Source organism: Lissotriton helveticus, chromosome 7, assembly GCF_964261635.1.
Source record: "Lissotriton helveticus chromosome 7, aLisHel1.1, whole genome shotgun sequence".
Taxonomy (NCBI): domain Eukaryota; kingdom Metazoa; phylum Chordata; class Amphibia; order Caudata; family Salamandridae; genus Lissotriton; species Lissotriton helveticus.
The window spans coordinates 145,843,410-145,865,537 of record NC_136068.1 but is presented as its reverse complement, the minus strand read 5'-3'; the positions used below and the strand labels follow the sequence as shown (position 1 = coordinate 145,865,537).

At 47.2% G+C, this 22,128-nt stretch overlaps 1 protein-coding gene across 2 annotated transcripts in view; it reads left to right on the top strand.

Annotated features, from left to right (window-relative positions):
- Window positions 1–22,128, top strand: part of FAM217B (family with sequence similarity 217 member B) — a 121,435-nt gene that overhangs the window by 18,349 nt on the left and 80,958 nt on the right. For both annotated transcript variants that reach the window (XM_078651820.1, XM_078651819.1), the window contains exon 2: window positions 927–1,077. In XM_078651820.1, the coding sequence (XP_078507946.1) occupies window positions 992–1,077 (86 nt within the window). In that variant the 5' untranslated portion in view covers window positions 927–991. The remainder of the gene's footprint in view (window positions 1–926; window positions 1,078–22,128) is intronic.

Sequence of the window (22,128 nt, the reverse complement as noted above, 5' to 3'; positions counted from 1 at the left end):
TGAAATCTGCAAATTATGTGGCAGATGTAGTAAATCCATTATTATATGTGAAAAACAAGGGCCCCCTGAATAGAAATAGCGATTCCTAGGACAGGGAAATAAACAAATGTGCAAAACTTCCTAGGCAATCATGAAAAAGGGAAACTAATGCAAGGAGGGACGGACAACTAAGTAAATGCACATACATACATGTATTATTTATTTCTCAAAACCATATTTTATACACAAAATTATAAAAATGACAATTCATAAATCACAATAACACAAAAGAGATTTTTTAAAAAACAATAATAAAAAATCAACATAGAAGTAAATAGACAATTAACATTAAAAACCGAAGGTGGCAAGTTTATGTTTTTCGACGCGCGTTTCGGCGTTGTCTTGAACGTGGTTTTTAATGTTAATTGTCTATTTACTTCTATGTTGATTTTTTATTATTGTTTTTAAAAAAATCTCTTTTGTGTTATTGTGATTTATGAATTGTCATTTTTATAATTTTGTGTATAAAATATGGTTTTGAGAAATAAATAATACATGTATGTATGTGCATTTACTTAGTTGTCCGTCCCTCCTTGCATTAGTTTCCCTTTTTCATGATTGCCTAGGAAGTTTTGCACATTTGTAAATCCATTATTATGCGGTAAACACTACAGCCACAGAATCACTTAAGCCCACTACTCCTCAACACTGTCTATTGTTTTATTAAAAATGTATTCATGAAAGGTCTACAAACCTAAACATTTTATGGAATGTGAGGTGGTACGTGTATAGAAAGTGAAGAAAGACTTCAGCTAGCTGCAGGCCTAGGTGCATTCCTAGTAGGCATGCTGTCGTGTCTCAGGAGTGTCTTATTCATTGTGCACATTAAATCATGTGATTCACTTGGCCTCAGGTCGTGAGTGATTAACTCTTTCTAATGTTTGCAGGTAACAGATGATAAAATGATGCGAAAAAGAAGCTTGCTGCAGCCAGGACTGTAGATGGAGCTGCTATGGGACCGGCCATTCAAGACTTGCCCTCTTTGGGGGCGCGCAAAAAGCAAAGCCTAGACCACGAGAGCAACGAAGGAATGTTAATGTAAGGACATGAGATATATTTGTATTTGATAACCTGTTGCTGAACACCCACTCTCTTATTTTTTTTTTAATCAAAAATCTGTTTATTGAAAAAAGGAAAAAAGGTTTTACAGCTTCATATCATCAGGCACCCGGCCTCGCATTTTATCCTGCGTGCAACCCCCTGCTAACATGTATACAGTCTTTGACTGTGCCGGACCTAAGATATAAAATTGCTTTTTGGCAGGGCTTTAAAGTACAAAAATTACATTGCATAACTTTAAGAACACCCCCCCTTGACCTTCCCCCCCTCCTCTGTGGTGGAGAAGCTGGGTATTGGCATATCCTTGCTACCTACTGAGTCCATACGCGTGGAGTGACATCCTTCATCTGTGCATAGGTGCAAGCCTCTCAGTGTGGGAGGGAAGACCGCCAGTGGGAGCCCCTTTGTTAGGTATATTACCACTGGACCCCACTTATATTAACATTTTTTATAGTCCTCCCAAAAGATGTCTGCCATCAGTTCCATCATACTGATTCTCCTTAGCTGACAGTACCATTGTGCCAGCACAGGCGCCTCCTTCTTCTTCCAGTTTGCTGCTATGGCCTTTTTGGCCGCTCCCATACGTGCCCACACAATTGACATTTCTGCCCTGGTTTGGTGTTTTAAGTTGTCGTCTCGGATTCCTAGGATGGTCGCCTTAATCGTGCCCGGTAAGGGATACCCCAGAACCTTTCATTTGAGCCAGAATCTCCTCCCAGAATGGTTTGATGGAAGGGCAGTCCCACCATATGTGGCTGAAGTCCCCCAACAGGCCACATCCCCTCCAGCAAAGGGTTGAGGTGTGGGGATAGATCTTTTTGAGTTTGAAAGGGTATAGATACCAATCAAATATTGTCTTATAGTGAGCTTCCCTTATTTCTAGCGAGTGGGTGTGTTTAGCGATGTTGGCCCATAAGTGTTTCCATTCCCCTTCCGTCATTTCTCTCCCTAGAGTCATCTCCCAAAAGTGAGTGTATCGCGGGCTCTCTGTACTCTTTGTGGAGACCAGAAGGCTATATAAATATGAAATTACCCATCTTGTGGTGCCTGCCTTCCTCACAAAGGATTCTATCGAGGTTCGCTCCTGGGTTGCTGCCTCCCTTATTGATGGATGGAGTGCCCAATGTTTCAGAAGGTAGTGGAAGTGTTCTGCTGGTAATACATTAAAATCCCGCTGGCAGTATTCGAAGGTTAGAATATCCTCATTGTGGAACAGGTCAGAAAGGACCAAGCATCCCCACTCCCTCCAAGCATCAAACGGGCCTGCCTCCAACACCTGTGGGAACTCCAGGTTAAAATGTATGGGTGTGTATGGGGATGGAAAAGAGGTCCACCTCTGGCCACGAGTCACCTCATCCCAGATCCTGAGTGGGGTTTGAGTGGGGGTACTTAAGTAAGCATTTTGGGGTTCTCTCTTTTTTGGGCTTCCAATGGTTGTCCCATATTGTCCTACCCATTATAGCCCAGTCCATGTGGAGCCAGTGCTTGTCCGACTCCCGCAAGGACCATTCCAATATCACTTTCAAATGGGCCGCTCTATAGTATAGCCCAAAGTCTGGTAGTGCCACACACCCCTCAGACCTTGGCTTCCACAGTACCTGGAAGGGTAGACGGCCTCTCCCACCCTGCCAGATATAATTTAGGATCATGGAGCGCACCCCCCGTAAAAAGTCCTTCTTCAGTTCTATAGGGAGCGCTTAAAACCGGTATAGCGTTTTAGGGAGTATGGTCATTTTGACTGCGTTTATCCTGCCCAGCCAGGAAATAAAAAGGGGTTTCCACCTCTTCAGTTCCTGCTGTATTTGGGAAAGTAAAGGCAGAAAGTTTGCTTTGAACAGACCCTCTAAGGGAGGGGTGTCCTGGATCCCTAAGTGCGTTATTGTATTTTTGGCCCATGCAATGGGAACTCACCCTGAATCAATACCCTCTTCCCCTCCGTCAAAGTCAGATTTAGTCAAATTAACCCTGAAGCCCCCGGCCACCTCGAATTTCCTCAGTTCCCCCTGGAGAGCTCGTAAGGAGGATCTGGGGGATGAGAGCATCAGGAGGACGTTGTTCGCAAACAATGAGACTTTGTTGTCTCCCCCGAAAGTAATCCTCTGGATTTCCGTTTTCGCCTGGAGCTGAGCCGCCAGCGGCTCAATGCTCAGAGTAAACCTTATTGGGGAAAGTTGGCACCCCTGTTGGGTGCCTCAGCCTAGTGCAAAGGGGCTCAAGCTCACCCCGTTCACCAGCACTCTGGAACACGGGCTCCCATACTTGGCTCTGATCATTTTAATAAACTTTTCCCCGAATCCGAAGCGATCCAACGTGAGAGGACTCTAGAACAGGGGCTCGCATAGTTAGCTCTGATCATTTTAATACACTTTTCCCCAAATCCGAAGCGTTCCAACGTAAGAAACAGGAAGTGCCATTCAACCCTGTTAAAGGCTTTCTCTGCTCTAAATCCTACCATCACTGCTGGGATTTTAAACTTTGACACCTTTTCTATGAGCTGAACTGTCCTGCGTATATTGTCATGTATTTGCCTCCCTTTTATGAATCCGGATTGGTCTGGGTGGATAATGCCAGACATTAAGTCTTCTAAACGGGCCGTTAGGATTGCTGAATAGAGTTTGGCGTCCAAATGAAGTAGTGCTATTGGCCTATAGGAAGCACAGTTTTTGGGATTCTTCCCTGGTTTTGGTATCACTGTAATTGGTGCCTCTGCTATGGGCGGTGTCACCCCCGTCCGGACGGCCGCTATGTCGTTAAATAAAGGCGTGATGTGTGGAGTCAGTTTGGATGCGTATGTCTTATTAAAGTGAGCTGTTAGTCCATCCGTCCCTGGTGACTGATGGGGCTTTAAGGCCATGATGGCTTGTCTCACCTCCTCTTCCGTTATAGGTTCATGTAACTGTTCTTTCCAGGCGTGCGAGATCTCAGGAAGTGCCAGAGGGGGCAGGTAATCTTGACTGCACTTTAGTGTTTGGGGGGGGGGTATCTCTATATAGGTCTTGGTAGAAGTTTCCCAAAATATTAGCCTTAGTCTGATCTTCATGTACCAACTCCCCGTCACCTTTGTTGATGCCCCGATATATTCCTGTTTTTCCCGGAGCTCACTTGCCAAGTGGGTGCCCACTTTGTTGCCCTGAGCATATGCATTGCGCCGTAGACGCAGATGCGTGAATTCAGCCCTGTTGGAGTATATTGCATCTAGCTTTCCTTTCAGAGCTTTCAGTTGGTGCTTCAAGTCTCGCGTGGGAGTCTTTTTGAAATCGCTTTCTGTCTGGGCGAGGGACGCCACTAACTCTGCCCATTCCTTTGCCCTCTGCTTGTTCAGAGCAGACACCATTGCAATGCATTTTCCCCTGAGGACTGCTTTGAAAGCGTCCCAGTTGATTTGAGGAGATGTATCCCTTGGGTCATTTATCAGAAAGCAGTCCCTGATTGCCACCCTCAACTCGTCCCATAGCTATCCATCCTGTGTCAATGGAACTGGAAAGTACCATTTCTGAGGACCCTGCATTATCACCCCCCCCCCCCATCATAGGCACACCACGACAGGGCTATGGTCTGACAGGGATAAGGGAAAAATCTTGGCTCCTTGGAGAATACCCTGTAACCCCTGGGACTGGAAAATATAGTCCAACCGGGAATAAGTCTGGTGGACGTGTGAGAAATATGTGTAATTTTTTGTGGTGGGATAAAGAACCCTCCGTGCGTCCTCGAGTCCCCAGTCCTGGAATGTGTGCTTCAAAATATAAGGGAAGCTGCCGCTTAACGCTTTGTCGGGGTGGGTGCTGTCGTCTTTTGGGTGCCGGGTCAGGTTAAAGTCCCCCATCATAATTATCTGGCCCTCTGCAAAGCCCTCCACCATATCTAGTAGTGTCAGTATAAATGTTGTTTGGAACGTAGACCGAGACAAAGGTGACCTTTCTCCCTCTGAGCTTCCCTTTTACTAAGACCCACAAATCCCTCCCTGTCCGTCTTTATCCCCTCTGGTTGGAATTTAGTGCGGTTATGGAGCATTAATGCCGCCCCATTATGTTTTGTTTTGGCAGGTGAACGGTATATCAGTGAGTAACTTTTATGCCTGAGTCTCATTTCTTCCACCCTTTTAATGTGAGTCTCTTGAAGAGCCACAACCTCAAATTGGTGGTCCACTAAGTACTTACAGCTCTTCAGTCCTTGGACAGGGATTTCAGCCCCTTTACGTTCCACGAGGCAATCATAATCATGGCACTGCGTTACACCTCACTCCTGCCCATAGTGTCCCCAGTCGTACCAGTCTCCAGCGCTCCCTGCGAGTGTTGCTCATGAGGCTTCTCCTTTGCCTTCTCATTCCCTATGCTGCTGCAAGACATACCCTCCTGTATTTTCTCCCCCGCACGTCTGCACTACTTCCCTCATAAAAAACACCCCTTTTAGAACAGTTAACCAACAATTTTTAAATGACTAAACCTGGAACAGAGGACCCCCGGGGCCCCGCTGTGACATCGTTCCAGGCTATGTGCGTTCGGCATTGGCCTTAGCCCACCGGCCCACTCACATTTATAAAATTTGCAGTGTCGCTGTTCAGATATATATATATATACTTCAGTTTTAAATTGGCGTTTTCCGTGTGTCCGTGTCGATGTGGATAGTCATCATGCCTTCTGCTCAAATGGCCCTCACAGATCTCACCTGTTGCTGGATGTCTCACACCTCCGAGCCCCCTCCGACTCAGGGCCCTGACTAAGTCCAACCTGTGCCTGAATTGCCGCACCTCTCCCTCGTGGGTGAGGTCTTAGTTTGGCGCCCTCTGGAGACCTCCCTTCAAGATGTTGTTATCTGTTGTGTCGCTTCTCCTGCTCCTTCTGCCACGGTTGATATGCCCTCCTCCGGCAACGGTAGGCCCAGGATCTCTAGCCAATCCCTCAGCTCTGTGACTTAGTTTGTTCTGATATTCGTAGGCCAGCCCAAATGGGTAAGTCCATCGATATCTCACCTGGTCGCCTCGCAGTTTTTCTGTGAGTGCCCTGAAGGTCTGACGTCTTTGTTGGGTCGCCTGCACCAGATCTTGAAAGAGAGAACAACGGTAACCCTGGAAAGAGATTGTATCTTTCTTCCTGGCTTCCTTCAGTATGATTTCCTTTACTTTGAAGGAATGGAGCTTCACTAATGTCCCTGGTGCTCCTCCTTTCCCCATGGGTGGTTGGCCCAACTCTGTGTGCTCTTTCTATTTTGATCTTCATTTGCTTGGGACCAAGGATCTCCACGAAGAGCCCCTCTACGAAGACCTCCAGATCAGGTCCCTTCGCCCCCTCCTGCAAGTCTCTGATTCGAATGTTGTCTCTCCTTGACCTGTTTTCCAGGTCCTCGTTCTTCAGAAGGGCCATTTGTGGGTGGGTAGAAGCTGGACCTTGTCGTCGGTGTCCGTCACCCTTTTATCAAATTTTTGTGTTTGGGCCTCTGTCTCCAACAACTGCATCCCAATGGAATCCACATCTTGCTGTAGGGTGGTCATCTTTTTTGACAGGTCCGATTTCAGTTGGTCCATTGAGGCCTGAAGGTCGCCCTTTAGCTCGTTGCGTAGTTCCATCTTGACTAAGGAAGACCTGTTAGCGTCCCTGAAGGACTTCAGGGACGCTAACAGGTCTTCCTTAGTCAGCTCCATTCCGGATTCGGCACTCCCCTGGTTGCCCGCCTGTTTTTTCTCTGCTGGTGTAAAGTAGTTAGACACCCTTGTTACAGCATTTTTAGGTGGCATAGATGCGGTCTCTACCTACCACCAGGGAGTCCCGGGCCCCTCAGACTCTCCAGCGGTCCCCTCCTCGTGGTGTTGGAATCAGTTGCGCTTGTAGAGAGGTGTCCCCGGTGTGTGCCTTGGTCCCTCTTAGTGCCTGAAATGGTGGGTCTCCTCAAGGTAAAAATGTCACTTGGTGGCCATCTTAAGGTCAGGCAATGACTGTGTGTTCTCGTGTCTCACTGATCTTGGGCCGTTTTCATATCCTCCCACAACCTTTCAGGGAGCCTCACTATAGCCCTCCATTCCCAACAGGAACTTCAGGGATGCCTCCTGTATTGTCTCCTATGTGTGTGTGTGTGTGTGGGGGGGGGTGACGACCGCCATTTTGGGGTCAGGCGGTCCAGAATAGGTGCTATTCCTCCTTCACTGTGGCCGTATTCGGAGTACCCCCGCACTCCGGTGGAATGTGCCAAACGCTGGTGAGTCCCGGGGGCCCCTAGGAGTCTACTCACCCCCTCGAGGTCATCTCTGTTCTCGGCGATGGGACCTCCGAAGCTCGCCGCTCCCGCAGCACTTCCTGCTTGTCAGTCTGCCTGGATCATCGCTTCTTGTTTGCAAAAGGTGCCACGGGACCTCTGCTTTGTTCCCACACGTCCCGGTCCCCCGGCTCCTGGCTAGCCTCGGCGGGCCGGCGCCATCTAAGATCTTGCTACGTTGCTTCACCGCTCGGCATTTTTCTCCAGATTGCGCGGTCGTCCAAGGACCTCTTCTAATCCTCCTGTCCTCTGAATCGGTGAGACCTCATTTCTGCACTCAGCAGCAACGTTAAGCCTCCGGAAATGCTGGATGTCAGCGGGCTGGCGACGGAGCTTGAACGGCTCACATCCGTTGGGCTATCTTGCTTGACCACGCCCACTTTCCTATTTTAAACGTTGAGGCTGAAAGCTAGGTGCAGTATGAACCTGACTGATATTGCCATGGAAATTAGTCTATTATTTATTTGTGTATCATGTTTTGCACTGCACTACCATTTTGTGGCCGCTTCAAAGTTTTGCAAAACTTAGTCTTTCACATTACTTTGTTACTTTGACTTCGCTCCAAAGCAATAAATGCAGCTTATTCTACAGAAACGTCGATTCATGACACATTTTGAAGACGGTATGGCCTTTCTTACAGGATGCTAGTGTGGTTAGTTTGAGGGTTTATCTATATTACATTCAACCATCTTATTTTAAAACGCCATGTAAAAGTAATCTAACGCTCTGTCATTCTTTGTGCTCCTAAATCACGAATGTCCCTCCACTCTTTTCACAGGGTGGATGTAGTCTACCCTGCTAAGAGGTTGCCCCCCTAAAGAAAACAAGTTACTTACCTGTAACTGTTGTTCTCCAGTATTTGAAACTTTAATAGATTCACATGCTTGAATCATTCCCCATCGTTAAGATGGGAGTCCCCAGTATATCAAAAAAGCAATGCTTAAATCAATACAAAGCTGAAAAAAGGCCTAGGCCCATTTCAGTTTTGTAACCCAAAACTCTCGTTTTGCAAAAAAGACCAAAAATGATCCCTGAACCAATCAGGACCCTTCACCCTCTAGAACACTCATGAGGGAACCTTAGACCTTCAGATTTTCCGAACACTTGTGACCAAGATAACCCTGGCAAAAACCCAAAGGTGAGCCTCTCCGAGGAGGAAGGTAGGTCGCATGTGAATCTATGAAAGTTTCCAATATTGGAGAACTACAGTTACAGGTAAGTAACTTGTATTCTTACTCCAATATTGGAACTTTCATAGATTCACATGCTTAAATCAGAGTAGCTAGCAGTACGTAGCATATTTTATACTGCATGAACATGGACCTATGTATGAGTGTACTTTGAATTGTCTATTTGTAGGGAGGAACAGTTTTACCTGAGAACCATTGAAGCCCCAATCGTTAAATATTCCATGCTTAACCTCTATAATTGAAAATATCACAGAGAATAACCGTTCTTTTGGAAACCACTACAATATAAATCCCTACACAATGAGAAATGCCTTTCTAATAATATGTGCATACTTTAACAGTAAAAAAGGAAGGAAGGACTTTCACTAGAAAAGGTTTCTCAGCACCGCCTGTCCCACTGCCATATCCTTGTCAGCGGCTGCATCCAGGCAGTAATGCCTGATGAAGGTGTGTGTACTCTTCCAGCTAGCAGCCCTGCATATATTTTGTATAGGTACTCCAGCAAACAAAGGATGGGATGTAGATATGGCTCTCGTCGAATGAGCATGAACCCTTGCTCCCAAAGACTTCCCTGCAGCCTGATGGCAATATTGGATTCCACTTAAGAGCCAACGAGCAATTCCTCTATGCGAAAGAGGATAGCCCTTTTTGGGTGCACTGAAGGATACAAAGAGCTGTGACAATTTACGAAAAACCTTAGTTCTTTGTATTTCAGACAACACATTGGATATTCAGCGAATGGAGAGTCCTCTCTGCTGTAGTAGTCTGTGAGGAAGGAACCTCTTAAGGATAAGAGACTCATTCAAGTGAAAGTCTCATGGTACTTTGGGTAAAAACTTTGGATTAGTTTGAAGGACTATCCGATCCTCTTTGAACTGTAAAAAAGGTTCCTATATGGTCAGGGCTTGCATCTTCTCAACTCTCCTGGCTGATGTGAGTGCCAGGAGAAGAGCCACCTTCCAAGAACAGAATTTAAGGTCCGCCCTGTGAATGAGTTCAAAGGTATGTTTTATGAGTTGCAATAACACTATATTCAGCTGCCAGAGAGGTGGTGGAGGCATAATTGGGGTAAAGGCACAAAGTAATTCTTTCATGAACTGTTTTCTGATTCTTTCCGACCATAACGATGGTCCTGATGAGGTCCTTCTATAACGGGATATAGCGGCTAGATGAACTTTTATTGACGCATGTGCTAATCCAGATTTTGCCAAAAGTAGACTGTAAGGATGAATCTCAAGAGAAGATGTTAGAGGATAAATATTAGACTCCTGGCACCATAAACAGAATCGTCTCCATTTCATCCTGTACGTCTTATTCGTACTCTGTGCTCTGGCATTTTAGAGAACATTCCTGCATTCAGATGGTATTCAGTGTTCAAGAGCTGTGCTGCTAAATGTAGTGACTTGGGGTCTGGATGAAGCACTTGTCCCCACGACATTGTCAAGAGAGATGGAGTGGGCTGAAGGAGAATCGGTTGAGTTTCCGATAGAAGGAGCTCAGTGAACCAGTGTTGTCTGGACCACCATGGGGTTATCAGGATCATTCTGCACCGCTCTCTTGATCATCGTGAGAAGTGGTAGTAGGGGAATCGCGGAAAGGCGTAGGCAAAGACTCCTGACTTTGCCATAAAAAACCTATTCCCCCAGGATCCCTGTTGGTGACACCAACTTAGGGGATCGATCACCATGCTGAGTAGTTCGGGATACCAGTATCTTCGTGCCCAATCCATAGCTACAAGGATGACTTGGGCCTGGTCGCACCGAACCTTCTTCAGCACTCTGGGCAGAATTGGTATAGGTGGAAAGGCGTACAATAGACCGCAACTCCACTAGCGACGAAAAGCGGCGCCTAGCGAGTGCCGCCTTGGAAATTCCAACGCGCAGAACTGATGACATTGCGCATTCTCTTGGGTGGCGAATAGAACTACACGTCCCCGGACAGGGGAAGAAATGCCGTCGGTGTCAGATGGATCGCCCGAAGCTCCAAGATGTTGATATGGAGCCGTAGACCAGAGGCCTCTGATCTCCACCTCCCCCAAGTGGCAGCCCCAACCCAGGAGGGACGCATCCGACACCACTGTATGCTCGGGTTGGGGAAGGGAGAGGGATCTGCCGCCTGGCTCAACACTGGTCAGTGAACCACCACTGCAAATCTTGTGCAGTGCCTTCCGAGATGTGGACATATTTGGACAGGTGTCCCCCAACGCCGCGCCCACTGGAACTTCAAGGCTCACTGCAGAGCCCGCATATGCCAACTGGCATGATCGATCAGCTGGATGCAGGAGGCCACGAGGCCCAGCAGCCTCAGTGTCTTCCTGACCGAAACCCAGGACAAGGGCTGAAGAATCTGAATCATAGCCTGAGTGTCCCGGACCCGCTGTTCTTGAGAGAACCTCAAAATTGCGCCGTGATCGGAACCACTCCGACGAAGAGGAGCTCCTGAGAGGAAATCAGGTGTGACTTTTGCACGTTGATGGAGAATCCCAGCAAATGCAGGAGGTCTGCCGTAGTCTGGAGGTGGAAGACTACTGTTTGGGGCAAGCCCGCCTTCAACAACCAGTCGTCGAGATAGGGGAAAACTGAAACCCCCAATCTGCGCTGACGAGCTGCAACCATAGCCATAATCTTAGCGAGCACCCACGGGGCGCTGGTAAGGCCCAAAGGGGAGCCCGGTGAACTGAAAGCACTCGTGGTCAACCGCAGGTAACGCCGGTGTCCCGCAGGACGTGAAAGTAGGTATCCTGCAAGTTCAATGCTACCATCTGGTGTTGCGAGTCCAGGAAACGATGGACATTCCCGAAGGCATGAAACACTCTTGATGGCCTCCTAGGCCAAGGGCGCCATAATTTCCTGTTTGCAAGGCGTCAAGTAATCCCTCGACCTGCGGCGGTACTGACGTGGCATAGCAGGAGGAGTAGTGTTGAAGGGGAGGAGTAGCCCTTTCGGACTGTTTGCAGAACCCACCTGTCCAACGTGATGGCACGCCAGTAGGGGGGTGATGATGAAACCTGCCGCCCACTGGCGTGTGGGGGGCCCGAAACTGTGGACTGAATCAGCAGACTAGGAAGGCCTTGAGGCAGCGGTGGTAGGGGTGGCGGTGGACTGATCTGCCTGCTAGCCCTGGGACCCACCCGCTGTCATACAAATTGCTCTGCTTATGGAGGATGCAGGCCCAAGACCACAATGGATGGTGAATCCCGCCGCATCTTTGCCCGCGGCAAGTGCTTGGGAGAGCATCCTGCAAGCCTCCGCTAGACACTGTGGCAGCACTGCGCCAACGTGTCCCACATAGAGTTGGAACAGAGGGCCAAAAGGCCATTGGAGATGCAGAGCCCTGGACAACTAGACACCGTGGTGGATGGTGATGTGCGATGACACTGGGGTCGCCCCGTATGCACAGGCGGCCTCCCTCATGTCATATCACAGAGTGAACCCACCACCACTGTAGCTACAGAGGAGAGGGACAGTGTATCAGGGTTCAGAGATAAGCCCAGCATGCTGGGATTCTCAATATGGTCCATCTGGTTTAGATCATCCTCACAGCGAGCTGCGAGAAGGTCCTCAGACCCCTCTTAGTACCCTCCTCCGGTTAGGAACAAGAATAGAAGGCAGGACAAGGCAGGCTCCATATAATCCGGCCCTGGAGGCAACGACGCAACGTGTCACTGATGCCAGAACTGAAGACAGCGTCGAGGCCGGAGCCGATGCCGGATCCGAAGGCGGCACCGAGGCGGAAGGCGGCACCGAGGCAGAAAGCGGCGCTGAAACCGGAGCCAACTGCCGCGGCCGGAGCCAACTGCCGCGGCCGGAGCCAACGGCAGTGCCGTGGCCGGACCCAACGGCCGCGCTGAGGCCGGAGCCTGCGCCGAGGCCGGAGCCAGTGGCTGCGCTGAGACCTTTGCCAGTGGCTGCGCTGAGGCCGGGGCCAACTGCAGTGCCGAGGCCGGAGCCATTGGCAGTGCCGAGTCCAGAGCCAATGGCGGTGACGATGAGGCTGGAGCCAATGGCGGTGACGATGAGGCTGGAGCCACAGGGTATCTTGCCGGCGTAACCGGGGCCAAAGGCGGCGGCACAGGGGCAGAACCACCCAAGGGGTCCGCAGGGCCCAAAGCCGCTCCAGAGGGACCCGATTGAACAAAGAAACGGCCCAAGGCCGATGGAAGTACCTGTACTTCTTCCGGTGGCACGTACGGTCCCCACAAACGTGGATAGCCACAGGCCACAACAGAGGTCCCAAGGAGCCGTGGGGGAGAGACCACCCGCCCCCTCCACTGAATCCCACGACCGATGAGGAGTAGACGAAGAGCGACGCCGCTCCTTCGACTTTTAATGGGGCTTGGACTTACCTGTCCCCGATTCCGATGAAGAATGGTGTCTGCTGTGCCAGCTATCCCTCGACCTCTCACGTAAGCGGTACCTTGATTGGCATGGTACCGAGTGCCGGGCCTCCAAGAACTTCCTGGAACGCTCCCGCAAGCCTTCTGTTACGTGGCCCGACAATTGGGGCACGGCTTGGGGAGATGGCGTGCCCCAAGTAGAAGAGACACGCCGTGAAGGGGTCTGTCACCGACATGGTCCGAAGGCAGTCCCAACAGGACTAAACCCGGGCATCCCAACTGCATCAAAAAGTCGAAATCTCGACAAAAACATGAAACAAGTTTCATAAACCAGTACATTTTATTGACTAGGAGTACCGCTCTCTCTCGGATCTGCGCTTGCTGGCGCGGAAAAAGAAAGAACTGACGTCAGCGCACATGGGTGGCGCCTAAGTAGTCTCCGTGACGTCATCTTGGCGCTTACGATGCCAGCGACGGACGCGGAGCCGCACAGCGCCACCTACCGACGCGCAGGGGTACTGCTGACGAAAAACTTTCTGGATCCAGTCTGACGCCTGGGGATATTCTAAGGTAAGGAATCTATCACTAACGTGTCTCTTTCAGATGCTAATCTTACTTCCCTGAGTTCCAATAGATTGATGTGAAGTTGTTGGGCTTGAATCTGCCATGTCCATTGACCTAGAGGTCTTTAACTAAGGCCCCCCCAACCTTCCAGGGGAGCATCAGTGGTGATGACCTGTGGAGCCAGCATGGTGAGAAAAGAAAGGCCAACTGAGATATTTTGACGTTGGGTCCACCAAGACAAGGCCTGAATCCTATCTGGTGTGATTGTGATGACCTCCTCAAAGGATCCCACAGCTTGACGCCAATGCAGATCCAGTTCTTCCTGTATTGGACGTATCCCCGGAAGCTTGTTTCCTTCCCAGTATAAGAATTGGCTTGGTAGTTTGGTTTGCCCTGTTCCCATCATGCACTGGGACAGGAACAGACTAATTTGCATATAGCCAGGTTCTGAGCTGGGATGGTGCAATGAGCTAAAAAACAGGTGATGGATTAAAACCATGATCTCTTGACTTGGTAAGAGTATTCTGCATCATTCAGAAACTCTGTCCATCACCACCCCCTTTTTCCAAAATCGATTTTATCCACACTATGTGTGGGAGGGTATACTCAGATGTGAGTCCCTTGCTCATTGCACCATCAGGATTCAAGCAAGCCGGGCCGACGAAGGCTGTGATGCCAGAAACCGGTCCCCGGAAGCTTGTTTCCTTCCCAGTATAAGAATTGGCTTGGTAGTTTGGTTTGCCCTGTTCCCATCATGCACTGGGACAGGAACAGACTAATTTGCATATAGCCAGGTTCTGAGCTGGGATGGTGCAATGAGCTAAAAAACAGGTGATGGATTAAAACCATGATCTCTTGACTTGGTAAGAGTATTCTGCATCATTCAGAAACTCTGTCCATCACCACCCCCTTTTTCCAAAATCGATTTTATCCACACTATGTGTGGGAGGGTATACTCAGATGTGAGTCCCTTGCTCATTGCACCATCAGGATTCAAGCAAGCCGGGCCGACGAAGGCTGTGATGCCAGAAACCGGTCCCCGGAAGCTTGTTTCCTTCCCAGTATAAGAATTGGCTTGGTAGTTTGGTTTGCCCTGTTCCCATCATGCACTGGGACAGGAACAGACTAATTTGCATATAGCCAGGTTCTGAGCTGGGATGGTGCAATGAGCTAAAAAACAGGTGATGGATTAAAACCATGATCTCTTGACTTGGTAAGAGTATTCTGCATCATTCAGAAACTCTGTCCATCACCACCCCCTTTTTCCAAAATTGGACGTATCCTTAACCAGCAAAAAGGGACAAGAGGGATACATGAAGACATTGACCCCAAGTGTGACTTGTAGTGGCGTACTAATTATTATTTTTTTTTTTTGCGAATGCTGGGACAAAGTGATTAGCTTCTGCTGTCTCTCTAGAGAAGGAAACACCCTGTGTATTGTGGTGCCCAGAATTGCCCCTAAGAACGTAATGCTCCTGGAAGGATGGAGAGAAGATTTCTTCCTGTTCAGAGTCTGGCCTAATTCAGCAAATAGTCTTGTGCATGTCACCGTGGACGACCGAGCAACTGCGTGTGAAGGTGCTTTGGTCAACCAGTCATCCAGGTACACCTGATGCCTTTGTTTCCTCAGAACAGCTGCCAGTGGAGCCAGACATTTTGTGAAAATTCGTGGGGCTGACTTGAGGCCAAACGGCAGCACCTTGAACTGGTAATGGCTTCCAGCTACGACAAATCAAAGGTACTGCCTGTCGGAGGGATGGATGGGGATGTAAAAATATGCATCTTGTAAGTCTAAGGTGGTCATGTGATCCCCTGGGTTTAGGAGTAGCAGAATGTCCTTGACTGAAACCATACGGAAGGATTGTTTTTCTGAGGTAAGTATTTAGAGCTCTCAGATCCATGATAGGACACCATTGACGAAAGTTCTTGCGAACCAGGAAGAAACTGTAATAAAATCCCTTCCCCCTCTGGGAGATTGGCACTGGTTCTATTGCTCCTTTTCGGAGCATTGCAAGAATCTCCAAGCGCATGAGATGTAGATGTTTGACTTCCTGGCGTCCCAGAGGAGTACAAGGAGGGATCTGAAGGAACTCCAATGTATGGCCAAATTGTATTAGATTGGGAATGACGTGGTCCTCACATTCTCTATTAGGATCTATAATTTCTCCCTCCTCTTGGTTGTCGTTTGTAGTAACCGGATCCTGTTGAGGGAGTGGTGGAGACGATCTCTGTAAGTGTTCCACCAGCACAGCTTGACCCCTCATTGGAGTAGATGGTATAGAGCGTGGGTGAGGAGCTGCTGACTGCATTTCTTGAGATACAGGAGTAGGTGGAAATCTCTTCCTGTAGTCAGCCGACATGAATTGTAGGTTTATCAATAAAGAAGACTGCATGCAAACCACTTCCTCCTGATAACTGGTGGTATTGTTCCTGAGGAGGGAATTGATATTCGCCATATTCCTCATCAAAGTAGTCCTCCCGACACTTAACATGCAGCTGGGATGGGCTACTCGCACAGCCATAAGGTCCTTCATCTACTTCCTCAGAATCCTGCTCTTCTAGCAGGTGAGATGGCAAAAGAGGCATAACTTTGCTAGGAGATGTGATTTCAGGTGTAATTCCCCTCTTCCTATCGCTCTCTGACCTGTCTGGTGTTTTCTCCCTCTCCGACGACACCGTCGTCACAGTTGCAGCCGTCGGCTGTAACTTTGAAACCATCCGCGATGGTCCAGCCGTCGTCGATGACGTGGTTACTGTTGTCATTGTAGTCGTCTGTGCTGTCGTCAACACCGTAATCGGAGTCGATGGAGTAGATGCAGTCGTCGATGATACCGACGTTGATATCGCCTTAGATGGTAACAATCTTCGTTGACGGAACTCCCTCCGCTGTGGGCGTTGAGGCCTTCTTTGGAAGCCGGCGAATATTAACCTTTGTGGACAAAGACTTAGACGATGGTCTCTTTGTTGATGGTCCCGTCGACGATGAGGATTTCGTCGACGTTTTTACTTCAGGGGGAACTGAATAAGTCTTTTTGAAGGAGTGCCTGGCCTGAGGGGGTGCCTTAGGCGGCTCAGAACTCACCTTTTTAGCAGTTTTATTCCCCAAACCATGTTTCTTCCTCTCCTTTTCATGTCGCGGAGGAGATTTTGAAGAATGCGCCCATGAGACCCTTGACTGGTCTTTTTAAGGGCTTTTCCTGGACGCTCCTCAGAAGAATGGGTATGTAGTGATGTTCTTTTACGGGACCTTCTGGATGAGGAAGAGGATGCCTCATCGCTGTCACTAGCTCATCACCTCCTTTCTGGCCTTTAGCTTCTGAAGCCATACTAAAAGGCGTCCCTCAAGGTCCGTTAAGGTCTTATTAGAAAAGGTACGACATACATTTGCTTGTTGGTCTGGATAGAGGCAATACATACAGTCCTCATGAGGGTCATCAGTATAAAGTCTCTTCTTGGAGCAGGTAGCACAGGCTCTAAACAGACCCTTTTTCTCCTTTCCTGACATAATAAAGTCAGAGTGATCACCAACCAACACAGAAGACGAATCCTACAGATGAAAGCTAAGAATACTGTCCAAAATCACTAATTAACAAGTGAAAACTGATCAGAGCTCAGAAGAGACTCCCTAGAACAACATGCGGTAGAAAATCTGAAGGTCTAAGGTTCTCTCAGGCGTTTTCTAGAGGGTGAAATGTCCTGATTGGTCCAGGGATAATTTTTGGTCTCTTTTGCAAAATAAGTTATGGGTTACAAAACTGAAATGGGCCTTGGCCTTTTTTCTGCTTTGTATTGATTTAAGCATTGCTGGGGACTCCCATGTCGACGATGGGGAATGATTCAATCATGTGGAATCTATGAAAGTTCCAATACTGGAGTAATATGCTAAACTCGTCCCAGTGTCATTTCCAGACACCGGGACACATTCAGCAGTGCCTGTTTGTTGCTTATATCCGGAGATTTACCAATCACACTAAGATCTCTACAGCCGGTGCCTTAACCTCATAGCATATTTTAAAATACAGGGTTTGCAGCCAGTTAGGCAAAACACATTTATTGCGATGTTTCTCCTTGTTGCCAATTTCTTTGTGGAAGGACTTAAAAATAAGGTACAAGCTGAGCTCCCCTCCAGTCGCTACCGCAGGCTTCTTCTTGTCCTACTCCTCAGGACGGACCAAGACCATTACATCAGTTGGTCCTCCCTTTCACAAAGTCTTCAGACTTCATGCCTCATACCAACACAATGTTTGCTCAATCCCCTAATAATCGACCCGGTATCCTGTACCTTGCAAAATTACCCAATGAATACAATTTTAAAACCGAATTACAGTAATAGTTGTATTAGAGCTTCTTGGATCTGTAAATCTAGCTCATAGTGACCCTGTAGGCACTATCCTAAACTGCCAATGTGGTCACACCAGTTGTTGTCAGAAGCAAGGCCAATAATGGAATCGTCAGCAGGTGCTCATGGTCTAGATTATAGAAGGCTAGCATGGCCTCCAACGAGAGATCATTCCTGCACCATGCTAATAGAGTGCTAAGGTCAGGGCCACTGGAATTATGTGGCAAGGGAGGATTATATTATGCAGCAAGAAAAGGCAAATTATGCTGCTTAATTTGTCACCTTTTGTGACTGGGTTACTTCACTGCTTGGCTTTTTAGATGGAAGCCTACGATATCTTGGAGACATTCTGAAAGCTTCCCCGGGAATGCATTCCACGTATTGTTCACCGTTGGCTTTGGGTTTTATTTCTTACATTTGCTTGCTTTTTATTTGCTGGTTTTATTTGTTTTAGGCTTTCTAGCTCGAGTTTATCCCTCCCGTGGAGCACAGCCTATTACTATATTCTTCTACAAGTGCTCACTTTCTAAACACAGGCCTTTTAAATCTTGTTCTTATCTTGTCACGTCTTGCTCAACAGAGGCCAAATGTTGGGCTATGTCTTCTGAGGCAGCTTGGTGTTTACTTTTCTTTCTCTGACATCGAAGTCAGAGAATTTATGTGACAATCTTGCTGTGAAAAGAAAGGCTTTTTTTCTAGCACACAACATTTTAAAGTTTATAAATGAACCGTGCAGATATTTCTGAATATATCAGTTAGAATAGCACAAATTAGGCACACCTTTTAATTTTTTATAATTGTGAAGTATGGTGGAAACAAATATTTTAATATGATCAAAACAAAATAATACACTAGGTGATGACATATCCTCACATTATACTTTGTGCGAGATATACGTTCATCAGTAAAACTGTCGCAGCAAATGTAATGGTTCTTTCAATTAAAAATGCGTTTGTAATGGCAGTGTGCTACCACACCATGCATACTCCACACTAAGCCACTCCACTATACACCGCTCCACTACACACTACTCAATTCTCCTCCACTCCCCTCTACGACCCATGACACGCCACTCCATTTTACGACACTCCACTCTGTCCTCCACTGTATGCCACACCGCTCTATGCTGCTCCATGACACTTTTCTCCACTCTGCGCCACTCCACTTTATGCCACTCCACAACTCTCTACAACACCCTGCTCCACTCTGTGCACTCTGCTCCACTCTTCGCAACTCCCTGAAGCCACTCCATGCCACTTTACTATACTCTGACACACTACTCAACTCTACTTCACATCTCCTCTCTATGCCACTCTGTGCCACTCCACACACTCTATGCCACTCTACACTACTGTATCCACTCTATACTCCTCCAGTTTACGCTCCTCCGCTCTATGCACCTCTACTATATGCCCATCCACTATATGACACTCTACTTCACTACACTCTATGCCACTCCACTCTGCCCCTCCACGACACTCTACACCCCTCCACTCTACTCAACTCCATCTCCTCATGCCACTCTACGTGAGACATATTGGCTTTGTCAATGCTTGTTTTAGGACTTGTGCCCTGACAGCAAGCACACCTAAACTGCTGGGTACAGTAATTGACCTAATCATAAATTGATTATTTCTAGAGGGGTTAACACCCAGCCCTTTGAGATGTCGAGTGATAACAAGGCAACGTGAAGTCTGGTACCTTTCAAAGGTAGCTTCAGGAGCTTTTCACTTGACAGCAATGGCACCTCAGCTTGAATAAGTGACATCACTGAACCTGCCACTTCGTATGTCTTAATGTCTCATCGCCCCCGGTTACGGCATTTAATTTGAAAAATATATAAATACAAATAAGAGCAGGGACCCACAGTTTTTTTCATGAGCCCACTACTGACTGCTGAATCCCCTGGTTGCTCTGCCAAGGCTGCCTAGTCTTGATTTCTCCCCACCCACCATCTTTCGGCACCCTACTCTTTGTGATCTTTCTATAATTCCTGCAGGGTTTTGCATTCTTGCTCTATTGCATTGCCACTGTTCTCCTTTTCTTCCTTTATATATCCTTATTCTTACTTTTTGTTCTCATGCTGCTGTGCTGAGAAGGTCCTCCAAAATAAGTTCCTGTGCCCCCACCTGCAAAAATCGGCACAAATTAGGCTGGTGAAATGAACTTCTTTGGCTTTGATCTAACTGAGAATTGTTCATGTACTAGGCCGCCTCCACAAAGACTTTGAAATGGGGAGGTCAAGAGGAAGGGCCAAGAGACAGATGATGGGACCTGTTTAGCTTCATCAACAGAAGTCTCTCTTATGTGCATAAACTAGACATCACATCCTAGCCTGGGGGCAACGTGCTACACACGCGTCATACGTGTGGCTTTCTTTATTATGATAACGATGCAGATCCCATCTCCCAGAGATTCAAATGATTATTTGCAATGGTACAGAAATGAGTTGTGATCGCAGCAGCAACCATGTCCCCTATTCACGCCTATTTTGAGATATGCCTCTTGGTCTAAGTGGTCTTATAAAACAAAATTACAATCTAGAACGAAAATGACATAATGCACCCGTCCCTTTGGAATCTGGGACTTCCTGGGCCATGGAGGCTAGGAAAACTAAGTGTAGAAGACCGAAGGGGAAGGAGAGTGTGTTGGAGAGCGGGTGTAGTGTTGGAAAACAAATACATCGGGAGGTCTGGGATGGCGACTGACTTTTAGTTGTCTGTAGATAACTAATAAAAATACCTTTAAAAGCAGGTCATGAAGAGCACATAGTGACTACGCTGGATTCATAAATACATCCCAGGTAAGGAGAGGATATTGCGTTACAGCCAGAGCTGCCGACTTTGGCACTAAATAACCAGGTTTGAGTCTTGCCTTCTGCTCAACATTCTGTGATTCTGGGCGAATCACTTAATCTGCCAGTGCCAAAAAAGGAATGAATTTAATCTGTAATGTAACTGGTGCACTTGTCATGTAAATCACTTCAGTACCTTCGGGTCGAGTTTGTGCTATATAAAACTGCAAAAAAAAAAACTAATGTTACTGTCAAGAAGGGAAAAAAAGAATGTTCCAGAAAGAACGTTTAGCTGGTGAGAGAATCCTCTTTTTTGGCAAGCACCCAGGGATCTCAAAGTGTACTTGTATGCATGTTCGTGGACTGTACCTTGGCATTTTTGTTGTGCTCCTACACCAGTTATTTGCTGGACCAATCATTATTTGCAGTACTTTTTATTATTATCAGTTATAATCATCAATCCGAGATCTAGGCTTGTGGGCATAGTACTGTCTCACTAGTAGCTTCATGGAGTAGACATATGTCTGGCCCTACAGGGACATGCAAGAGCTCTGCCTAATTAAACGAAGTACTCCAGATCAACCCTTTACCTTAAAGTAAGAGCTAATGGTGCTGTTTCATCGCATCTCGCTTCTATGTCTGGCCTGTGAGCTATGAAGAAGTCACAAGTTGGTGAGCTGGCTCTAAAGTTTGGATTCTCCATCTTTTACTCTAAAAGTTGCAGACTTCTTGGCTGACTTTGGAACCCTCCTGCATCTATTGGTTTCCATTTAGGGCTGTTGCTGAATTCCGGCGACCTCACCACTTTTCCTTCTCATCTGCTGTGCTATTTTAGCCACAGATACTGGTAGTATTGATGTTGCCATTTAGTAATTTGATCTTTTATCTTATTTGATTCTCTTTGTATTGTGCAGTTAATAGAATAATCTGTATTTTAGACGTTTTTGTTTAGATTGGGCTTTTCCAAACCTTCCATTGACATTACCTATTTTCCCTTGGCAACCCAGGTGCACTTATTTAAGTGTATACATGGGGTACAGCATAGTAAAAAAATCCTTATAAAGATATGTGAAATGTAAGCTTGTTCCATTTGTCTGCCATAAAGTGCGTTTTGTAAATATAGAGGTGTAAAATAAACTGTATCATACAACATCACTGCCGAACACTTGCATATTCAGATATTTTAAAATCCTCCCCTCGCCCTTCCAATTTTCTCTCGGTAACTTATAAATATTAATTCTGGTTGTCATTATTAGAAGAGAACATTTGCAGATGCAAGCAGTTCTTTTGTAATGGTGCTAATTAGCAATAGCGGCACAAAGGTTTATTTAACAAATGTGGTTGCATTTAAAACCGCAACTGTGCATGGGATCACTATTTCTTCCTTTTATGAACCTCTTGATAGTTTCACAGATTACATTTTTTTATATTAAGATAACACAGGAGTGGGTCTGGCGCAACAGCCAGAGCTGCTGACCCGAGAGCTGGGGATCCCAGTTCTAGTCTCGGCAGCGCCCCACAAAATCCTGTGATTCTATTTAAATCACGTAATCTCTCTGGG